This window comes from Octopus sinensis, unplaced genomic scaffold, assembly GCF_006345805.1.
Source record: "Octopus sinensis unplaced genomic scaffold, ASM634580v1 Contig11296, whole genome shotgun sequence".
Lineage (NCBI taxonomy): Eukaryota > Metazoa > Mollusca > Cephalopoda > Octopoda > Octopodidae > Octopus > Octopus sinensis.
The window spans coordinates 1-11173 of NW_021832301.1; the positions used below are offsets into that span (position 1 = coordinate 1).

The 11173-nt window shown below is 35.9% G+C and overlaps 1 protein-coding gene across 1 annotated transcript; it reads left to right on the forward strand.

Moving 5' to 3' along the window:
* Nucleotides 1-3125: 3125 nt before the first annotated feature.
* On the forward strand, nt 3126-9272 carry LOC115228882 (protein O-mannosyl-transferase TMTC2-like). Its single transcript, XM_029799361.2, has 5 exons — nt 3126-3503; nt 4689-4770; nt 5217-5331; nt 6702-6765; nt 7865-9272. Exons 1-5 carry the CDS (start codon nt 3141-3143, stop codon nt 8045-8047), a joined length of 807 nt encoding a protein of 268 aa, XP_029655221.2. The 5' UTR covers nt 3126-3140; the 3' UTR covers nt 8048-9272.
* The last annotated feature ends 1901 nt before the right edge of the window (nt 9273-11173 follow it).

An 11173-nucleotide genomic window follows, 5' to 3' on the forward strand; every position in this document is an offset into this window, starting at 1 on the left:
TATTAATCAATGTCCTTTATTAATTTTGTTCAAAATAAGCTTTAGTTTCGTTCAAAGGATGTTTTAATAAACATTATTTATTCAGTTCAAATGAACTTAATTTAAAAATATAGTTACATAAATTGTACTAAGCATTATTTTGGAGAAAAGAGATTTCTAAATTTTTCATCCAATCTTCGCAGTTTAACGGCAAGATTTCTAAATTTTTCATCCAATCTTCGCAGATTAACGTCAATTACTTCTCCAACTCCAAGCCCAAATAATAATTGGAATACCTGCAGTAATTCCTTTAACTAAACAGAACGAATATCTATCAAATAAAAATGAAAATAATGACTTTAATCATATATATTACTATTTGAAAGTATTTTCTGTCACGTACACGAATTGATAATCCTTCAATGATAATTGATAATGTTCAATTTGTGTATATAATCCTGTCTTTTTCGAATCTATTCACCCTATAACTTTCTGTCGAGTTACGAATTTCAATGAAATGTTAATTATGTAATCCATAGACTAATTACGTATATATCTTGTCATCTATATACTTTACATTATAAGATCAAAGGAAATTTTATTACAGGCTAAGGAAAATGGTTTATAGTCAAAGGGAAATAACTCGTACGTTAGCTACATTCAGAGTTATTTCCCGTAGTAATTGCTGTCGACCTAGCCGGGATGTAATGGCGGACATTTCAAGGCGGGCATTTGTATTTCATGAATTTTATTAAAAAAAAATGTTATCCAGTAGAAAAGATAGATATAATTTGAGACGCAGACGATTCTCTTTGACAACGTAGATAATCGTCTGTTTGTATGTTTTTCTATTGTATAGCCGTTAAGCAAGCGTTTGTACTTAATTTAGTACGAAGGTACCTAAAGTAATGAGAGAAATTCTGACTAATTTTGGTAGAAGAAATGGGTGGAGACAGAAGCGTGATTTTATAATTAATTAAAATATATCAATCAAAACATATCAAATATAAAAAGCAGAGGAGATGGAGTTTAATTATTAGCAATCCAATGACAACCTTGGGCACCTTTTGGTTGTACTAGACCTGATCTGTGAATCACAGAGTAACTGTGAGTACCAAAATCATGGTGTGAGTAAATGAATGTAGGATTTTCTTTGGTGAACACGAAATAATATAAAAACATAAAGGACTAGGGAAGTAACCTGTTACATAGAAGTTAGATAGTAAAATTGATGAGTGCTAACAATATTTCTGTAGTGAATTAATTAGAGTTACATCGTTTCTAGTAAGAATAATCAAAGAAATATCTAAATGACTAATTGTGCTTAAAATATCTAGTGGAGTTTTAAAATAAAACAAAACAATTATAATGATGGTGTCTACCCACTAAATGGATTATAAAAACGAACTAAACAGGTGTTGCAAGAAGTTTGCTTCCTGGTTCAGTCCCACTGTGTGACACCTTGGGCAAGTGTCTTCTACTATAGTCTTAGGCTAACCAAGGCTACGTGTGTGGATTTGGTAGATGGAAACCGAAAGAAACCCATCAGTCATATGTATATATATATATATAAAAATTAACAGAATGAGATAAAAAATCCAAGGTTTCCGGGATATTTTATATATATCACTTCATCAGAGACAGTGTGAGAAAATGTTTAAGTAATAGTTATTATAGAGAAGATATGAAATACAGAGCGAAGTGGAGGAATGAAAACAGACATGAGATATGAATGGATATTGTATCTGCAGTTCCATTATTTAAGCAGAATGGTATGCAGAAGATGGATTTGGCATTAGTCTTTATTGAGTATGATGATCATATCGACCCCGCTCCTGTGACTGTCCTTTATGAGTGGGATGTTGCACATCCAGTTGTATTGCATCAATCAGTGCAGTCTGGGTCACATAAGGTACATACATACATAAAGTGGTGTCCTATTGAATATACTGAGTTCTCACAGTCATGTTGTTTGCCTGCTGTACCATTCACTTGTACCCTAACCATGGTAGCCCAAACTGTGAATGTGCTTTACTCAACACACTGATGGACATATACCTATTGGTCCAAAAAAATTACACATACACACATACATACATATATTTATACATACGTGATAGATTATTTATCAAACTGTTATTGAATTTTGTCAGTTGTATTTAAGTCAAATAATCTTTTCTGTTTAACTCCCACTATTATTGTGAGATGTATGGCTTAAAGGTTAAGGTGTTGTTCCCTATATATTATTATTGTTCTTTCTCTCTCTCTATATATATATATATATATATATATAATATATATATATATATATATATATACACACACATGCAACATCTTAATCATTAAGTTATACATCTCACAATATTAGTGGGAGTTAAACAAAAAGGAATATTTGACTTAGATACAACTGACAAAATTTAATAACTGTTTGATAAATAATTTATCAAATAAAAATAATTCTGATCCACTCAGTATAAAATATTCCTTTCTTTTGTTGGCATAAGGTCTGAAGTTTTAGTAGAGGAGACTAGTTGATTACATCAACCCCAGTACCTAACTGGTACTTATTTCATTGAACCTGATAAGATGTAAAGCAAAGTAGACCCCTCTAAACATTTTCTCCAGACTGTTAATGATTCTGCCATCTTGCCACCGTACTTCAGTGTAAAATATTAATCATGATTTAAAATAATTGAATAGGAATCCATGTGAAGATTTTGGTAGAGAAGATGTTATGTTATTGTTTAGGATTACTGAGCTGTAATAGGTGTATAATTAAAAAGTGGTGGTTGTAGTTATAATAATCGCAGTGAAAGCTGTGGTGGTAGTAATGATTGAAATGAAGGTTGTGATATTAAGGATGATTTTACTGATATTGGTAGGTGTTGTAGCAGCGATGGTGATGATATTCAGCCCCAAGTTAGCCCTGTAGTTGACCTATGAATCAAAAGTGTTCCAGCCGTGACTGTCCCATTTTTTTCATATGTACATCATCCAGTGTATCTTTTTCTGAGATGGAGAGATTTGATTTAAGGGAAAATTGCCTGCTATTTCTTGGAGGCTGCCTCTTTACCTGATAGTATTAGAGATGGGTATGTTCAGTGTAAAGAGAGTACCTATCTTTTATTTTATTGTAGTTTTTGTTGCTATTGTTGTTGTTGATGTTTATTCACAAATCTGTTATTCACGGTATTTTTCAGAGCTATTTGAATTGTTCAAGTATAGATATTACCGGTTTGCGAGACCCTCGACTTCATGAAAGTACCAAGATCTCCGCTCTCTATAACCTTGGCAGAATGTATGCAGATCAACAGAAATATCAGTTGGCTATTGAGACCTATAATAAAGCTATTCAAAGAGCACCCAGTTATTATGGATTGCAAAGTATTTACAATATGTTAGGAGAAGCTTACATGAAATCTGATGATGAGGCCAAAGCAGAATTCTGGTACCAGGAAGCATTGCGTGTGAAGCCTGACCATTTACCAGCTCACATCACAATGGCTAAACTGCTGTCCAGAAGAGTAAGTATAAACTGATTTTTTTTTTTTTAATCTATTACCTTCTGCCTTTCATTGTTTTCCTGTGACTCTATTTTATGTCCTCTTTCTTCTCTTCTTGATTGATGCATGTGCCTATATGAGAAACAACATCACTATTATTATTAGTGGCTGCATAGACGTAGGTGTGGATGTGTGATTGAGAAACTTGCTTCCCTACCATGTGGTCTTCGATTCTGTCCTACTGCATGGCACCATGAGTAAATCTCTTCTACTGCTGCCCCAGGCCAAGCAAGGAAAGGCAAAGGCCAATACCACTTGGCACCAGTGACGTAGTTACTCATTTCTACTGCTGGGTGAACTGGAGCCACATGAAATAAAGTGTCTTGCTCAAGAACATAAAACATTGCCCGTTCCAGGAACTGAAGTCACTAATTAATAATTGTGAACCCAACTCTCTAACCACTAAGTCACATGCATGTAATGTATATGTATGTATAAACATGTGCATGTGAGTGTTTGTGTCTCCTTATCATCACCTCGCATGATTGTAGTAAATGAACGTCATTCATTTCCAATATTCTGTGGAAACCTGTCTGGCAATGGAGAAATACTACCTTACATAGGAACAAGTAAAGGTTGGCAATAGGAACAGCATTATTAAAATGTAGATCTGCCTCAACAAACTGTTTCATCCATGCAAGCATGGAAAAGTAGATGTTAAAATGATTGACTAAACCATTAGAGAATTGGATGAACTGCCCTCTGGTGTTTTGGCAAAGCTCTTTGTATTCTCAGTCCAAATCTTGCCTAGGTAAACTTTGCCTGTTGTCCATTTGAGCTTGATCAGATAAAATATTAGTCGGGTAATAAAGTTGATTAAATCAACTAACCCAAATCTCCGTCTAAATTTTAGTCCTTGCGTTAGTAGATTAGCAGAATCATTAGAGAGGCAGAAAAATACCGCTTCATATTTGCTCCAATTCTTTACATTCTATGTTCAAATCTAACTGAGGTCAACTTTGACTTTCCTCTCTCCGGGACTGATGATATAAAGTACCAGTCAAGTACTGGAGTTGATGATATAGACTAAACCCTCACCTCTCAAAATTACTAACCTTGTGCTTACATCAGAAGTTCTTCTTATTATTGTTGCTTTGTTCATTTTCTTTATTCTGTTCTATATATTTTCAATTCTATTCCAAACAGAACCAACCAGATAAAGCTGAAAAATGGTACTTAAAAGCAATGGCTCTTGATTCCACGTACAAAACTGCTCACCAGCATTACAGTAAATATTTGTTGAATTATTCTGCTGCTGCTGCTTCAGCTACTACTACTACTACTACAACTACTACTACTTTCATTATCATATTTTGTTAAGAATTAAATATTATTCACAGCAGTGAATCGACTCATCCCCTTTCCCCAAATTGCTGCCCTTGTGGCAAAATTTGAAATCATTATAAGGTGATAAGCTGACAGAATTGTTAGCACACTAGACGAAATGTTTAGAAGTATTTTGCTACGTTCTGAGTTCAAATTCCACTGAGGTCAACTTTGCCTTTCATCCTTTGAGGGTCGATAAATTAAGTATCAGTGAAACACTGGGGTCGATGATGTAATTGACTAGTCCCCGCCCCCAAATTTCAGGCCTTGTGCCTTTAGTAGAAAGGATTATTATTATGTTTTGCTTTGTAATTTTACACTAAGGGTGTAATTCCTTTTACTTTTCAGCCCAGTTTCTGGGTGAATCTGGCCGGCATGCAGACCCAGTTCTTATCTACAAACAGGTGCTTGAAACAAATAGTGATGACTTTGAACATGTCTTTAATACAGCCAATGCTATGAGGTAGGTGGATAACTCTTTTGATGGTATCAACGTAATACCAATTAATTGATATCTTCCCTTTTTCTTTTAGAATATGCAGTGCCATCATAAAGTATAGATGCACTGGGCAGTTGCCTAGAAGCTTCATGGGTCTAGGGGCTCAAATCTGATCTATGTATGGGTTGGCTTGCTGTCAATGAATAGAATATATAGGGTCCAGTGCAGTGATTTGCCTGGGGCCTCATGGGTCTTGGAGCTCTGTTTGGATCTACATATGCTGTGGCTTACTGTCAGTAAATACTCTAGGGTCCAGTGCCTTCATTTGCCAGGGTGTCTGTAATGCTACTAAGAAGGCTCTAATACTTACATATATGTGTGTGTGTGCATTTGATCCATATTATATGTGTGTGTGTAGCATGGAAAACGAACGTCAAATGATGGTGATGATGATGCTGATGATATATATGTGTGTGTGTGTGTGTATACACAAATACATGGCTGTGTGGTAAGTAGCTTGCTAACCAGCCACATGGTTCTGGGTTCAGTCCCACTGCGTGGCATCTTGGGCAAATGTCTTCTGCTATAGCCTCGGGCCGACCAATGCCTTGTGAGTGGATTTGGTAGATGGAAACTGAAAGAAGCCTGTCGTATATGTGTATGTATATGTTTGTGTGTCTGTGTTTGTCCCTCTAGCATTGCTTGACAACCGATGCTGGTGTGTTTACGTCCCCGTCACTTAGCGGTTTGGCAAAAGAGACCGATAGAATAAGTACTGGGCTTACAAAGAATAAGTCCCGGGGTCGATTTGCTCGACTAGAGGCGGTGCTCCAGCATGGCCGCAGTCAAATGACTGAAACAAGTAAAAGAGTAAAAGAGAGTAAAGAGATGTATATATAATTTTTGGCATCTACTACACAGACCCTCTCTCTCTCACACACACGCACACACATCACTCTTGAGCAAAACACTTTATTTCAAATTGCTCCAGTCCCCGCTTTCGATCAAGTGGGGAATGTTGGCCTGCTCGTCTAGCCAGCTGGGTGGCATTATTCGAAGACTAAAACAATGCAAAGTGCCTTGTGACTAGCAGTGTGTAACAACATCTGATAATTTTGTAGGTCATGTGATCACAATATATATATATATATATGTGTGTGTGTATAATGCCTCTCCTCCAGTTTATATCTACCAAATTTATTCACAAACCATACTACATCCCTGTGCAATACTACAAAATACTTGCTCAAAGTGCCATGCAGTGGGACTGAACCCAGTGTCACCCAGTTTCAAAGCAATCTTCTTAACCACACATCCATGTTTTTGTTTTGTTCATAATATGAGATTAGCAGCCTAAAGCATACATCTTAAATATCAATGTTTTTCCTTTCCAGACAATCTGGTAACTACACTGAAGCTGAAGATTTTTACCAAAGGGCTGCACTGCTGAATCCTCAAGTAAGGAACTGTTTAGTCCTTCTTTCATTTGGGAATTCGGGGATGAATGTTGTTGTTGAGTACCAGCTTGATTCTGCTTTCCAGCTCAACCCTGATCAAATCAAGCAGAGCTTTCATCAACAACATTCTGGTTGTAACCCTCCTGTCTTTTTCCTATGTTTAGAGAATCTAAGGTTATATTATATACTGTGTTCATAATTATTGCATGGGATAAAAGGGCAGTGAGGTGGCAAAATCATTAAGAATCAGATAAAATGCTTAGTAGCATTTTGTCTTAATGCTCTGAGTTCAAATTCCACCAAGGATGGCTTCACCTGTAGCATTTCAGATTAGTTTGTCTAATGTAATGCTTATTTACTGACATTATTTTGAATCAATCATATATTATCTCATAGCTTTGAATTTCAAGGCTGTGATTGTTTATTTTTAAAATAGCATTGTAGGGTATGTGTGAGAGGCTGGATATGGCTGATTTGAATATAAAAGTGATAGATTATCTTGGTTGGATGGCCACTTCAAATGCTAAAGGATTAAGTCAACCCATGATCGAAGGTACTCCAGCTGTGACTCACAATTTTTATTGAGGCACATGGTACAATATCCATTATGTTGTCCTGCTTTTTGTTTCTAAAGATAGGAGGGTTACCAGCTACATTTAGGAGCTTGAGTGTCTTTGTAGAGGCTATCTTATTAGTCATCTAGATGATTTTTCAAAAAGCATCCAGTTCACCTTGTGAAGTGGCTAGCATTTGTAAGGGTGTCCAGCTGTAAAAGCCATGCCAAAACTTACCTCGTCTGTGCTGGTGCCATGTAAGAAGCACTCAGTTCACTCTGTGGAGTGGTTGGTGTTAGGAAGGGCATCCAGCCATAAAAATTATGCTAAAACAGATACAGAAGCATGGTGTAGGTCTTCTGCTGGATCAGCTCCTGTCAAACTGCCCAACCCATGCCAGCATGGAAGGTGGACGTTAAATGATGATGGTGATGATGATTTGTCAAATAGTTAGATGCATTCTGCCTCTGCCTATTTTAGCACCATACTGTTTACTCTAACATTGAATTGGCTGCAATAAAATTTTAATTTTCTTTTTTTCTACAGGTTGCTACAGCTCACATGAACCTTGGTGCCATCTTACATCTCAATGGTAAATTAGAAGAAGCAGAGAAGAGCTACAAGGAGGCTTTACGACTGAAACCAAATGATGCCATGACCAAAGATAATCTTGCTAAACTCCAAAAACTGATGCAGAGTCAAGCAGCTAGAGTGGCTGGTAGGAGCTGACCAACAGCTACAGTGGTTGGTTGGGCTGGTCAGAAAAAAAAAACTGAATACAGTTTCAAACTTTGATTCAGTAGAAGTGAAAGTGTTCTGAATAGAATTGAAAGTATTTGACTTTATGGAATCAAAGAATCTGAATAATGTTGCAATATTTGAATCTATGAAATTAAAAAGGCCTGAATATTGCTGCAAATTTTGACAGATCAAAACAGAAGGATCTAGATGACAAATCACACACTATGATTGTCCAAAAGAGAGTGAGATTTGGTCACATTCTAATGTGGCCAAATGTAAAGAGACTGAATAGTGACAGCAAGAAGATGAACTGACTATAAGAGAGCAATAAAAGCAATATAGGTGATATTAGAAGAAAGATGATGATATAGGCTGACCTGAAGTAACAATATAATAGCAATGTTATGTCATATAAAATTATGATTGACCATAGTCATCAGAATGACAATAATGAACTAATCTCAACATATGAGTCAGAACGAGAAAAAGAAAACACAGACTGCAGACTGATGATTATTATAAAGATGAGGAAAGCTAGAATGACCCTTGTGGTTAATTCGACATAATGATAATAGAATAAATGTTGGCAGTCATGGCTCTTATGGGCAGCATAAGAAGCATGACTACTCATAATGTTTTGAAAAGTGTAATGATAGATTGACTGTGGTAGTTAAATTGACAATAAGAAATTTCCTAGCCTGATAATTAATATGACAATGACCAGCTGTACTAACCATGAATGTTGGAGTGTCAAGAACTTGGGGGAAGAAGACAAGGGGCAGTAGCAGGAAGGCAAGGGACTGATGTAGGGGTTTCAAAACACCCTTTTCATAAAAAAGCTGCTTTTCATTTATTCAAGACTCTAATATTAGGCTGCATGCTGATAATTCATTGACAAAATGTAATATTTTTACTTACATATTGACTAATTTTAAATATAGCCAGATAATGTTGCAAATGATGGAGTGACAGAAATGGTAGTCTTGGACTAAATGCCATGCAGTTTTTAGTTTTGTTTCTCTTACACTCTGAGTTCTAATCCTGCCAAAACTAACTTTGTTTTTCATTCCTCCAGGGTCTATAAAATAGGTACCAGTCTTAAACTGGCACCATTTCAGTCAATGATACACCCTCCTTAACAAAACTGTGGTCTTGTGCCAATGTAAGATTATATAATAATATGTAATAAATTTAAAGAAAAAAGTTTACCAAATGCATTTTTTGTCTTCATTTATTATAGTTAACAGCAAAAAGTAATATTGATATTTAATTATCATTATGAGGAAATGATGATTTGTTTTAATGTTTTATGTTAGATGTTAAAACTTAATTTTCTGTGATATACACAGGGTGGGTCAAAAGTCAAGTACAAAATAAATTCAGTATGTTCAGGAATCGTCAAAGACATGCTGCAATTTTTCTAAAATTGAATAAATTAAATAATGATAAATACACATGTACATGATGAAGAAAATGAATAATAATAATGACTTAATATAAATAAGAAGTCAAATGTTTTGGTGCGTGACTTTTGGCCATCCTGTATATGTATGTGTAGATATATATATATATATATATATGTTTGTGTGTGCTTTAAGTGTACATATATATTACTGGCTTCAGTCATAGGATTGTGGCCATGCTGGGGCACTTCCTTCAAGGGTTTAGTTGATCAAATCCATGTCTATACATATTTCAAGTCTGGATTTTCTTTTTTTTTTTCTGAAACAGTTATGAGGACAAACAAACCAACGCCAGTTGTCAATACATGAACACAAGACACACATACACATATATCTGATGGGCTTCCTCACAGTTTCTGTCTATGAAATTCATTCATAAGCCATTGATTGGCATAGTGCTCTATTAGAAGACATTTGCCCAATGTATTGTTCAGCGACACTGATCATGAAATTATTTGGTTGCAAAGAGATCATCTTAACCACACATACGTATCATCATCATCATCACCACAAATGGTTTTGACATCGACTTTTCCATGAATGCACAGAATTCGTTTAGCAGATTTTCCAGAGTTGAATGCCTTTCCTGTCACAGACTCTCATATTTCCAGACAAGGCAGTATTTTCCCTAGTCTTTTAAACATGAACAGCACAATGACCATACATATTTCCACAGATCACCTCAAAACTTAATTGGTTGCTCAAAAAAACCCATTACATTTCCATCTGTTCATTACCATATCCCAAACCATATGGCTTGTTTCATATACTCTGTAGAATATGTCAAAAACATGGATTTTTTTTATCACTCATGTTTTTTTAATCATGGTATGGAATATGTAAAATAAATTTTACAATTCTGTGGAAAATAATGAAGAAATGATGATAATGTTAAAATTCCCTAATGAATTTTTATTCAGCAACCAATCAAATATTGCTGTCATCGTCATCATCATCATCTTTTAACATCTGTTGTCCATACTGGCATGGGTTGGATGGTTTGACAAGGGCTGACATACTGAGGGGCTGCACCAGACTCCAGTCTCATTTGGTATGTTTTCTACAGCTGGATACACTTCCTAACACCAACCACCCCAGTGGTGTAATGGGTGCTTTTACATGCCACCGGTACGGGTACCAGTTGTGTGACACCAGTATCTGCCATGACTATGATTTCACTTGGCTCGATGGGTTTTCTTCTCAAGCACAGCATATTGCAACAGGTTCCAGTCATTTGTTATTACCTCCATGAGTCTCAATGCTCGAAAGGTGCTTTTTATATGTCACGGGCACGGATGCCAGTCACGCGACATCAGCATCGGCCACATTGCTTCCGTGAGGTCTAACACTTGAAAGGTGCTTTGAAATGTAAAACTCGGAGCTACGATTTAAAAAAATTTAGACTTAAATGAAACGAGCGTTAATACAGGATTCTGGTAATGATAATCGGGGGCAGCACCTCAAAGAATTTATGTCAAATGAATCGACTCCAGTATTTATTTCTTTTTAAAGCTTGGTATTTATTGTGAATTTTATTTTGCTGAACCGCTAAGTTACAGGGACATAAACATACAAACACCGGTTGTTAAGCAGTGATGGGGGACAAATACATGTGCATGCACACACGCACAGGGTTTCCGTTCACCAAATC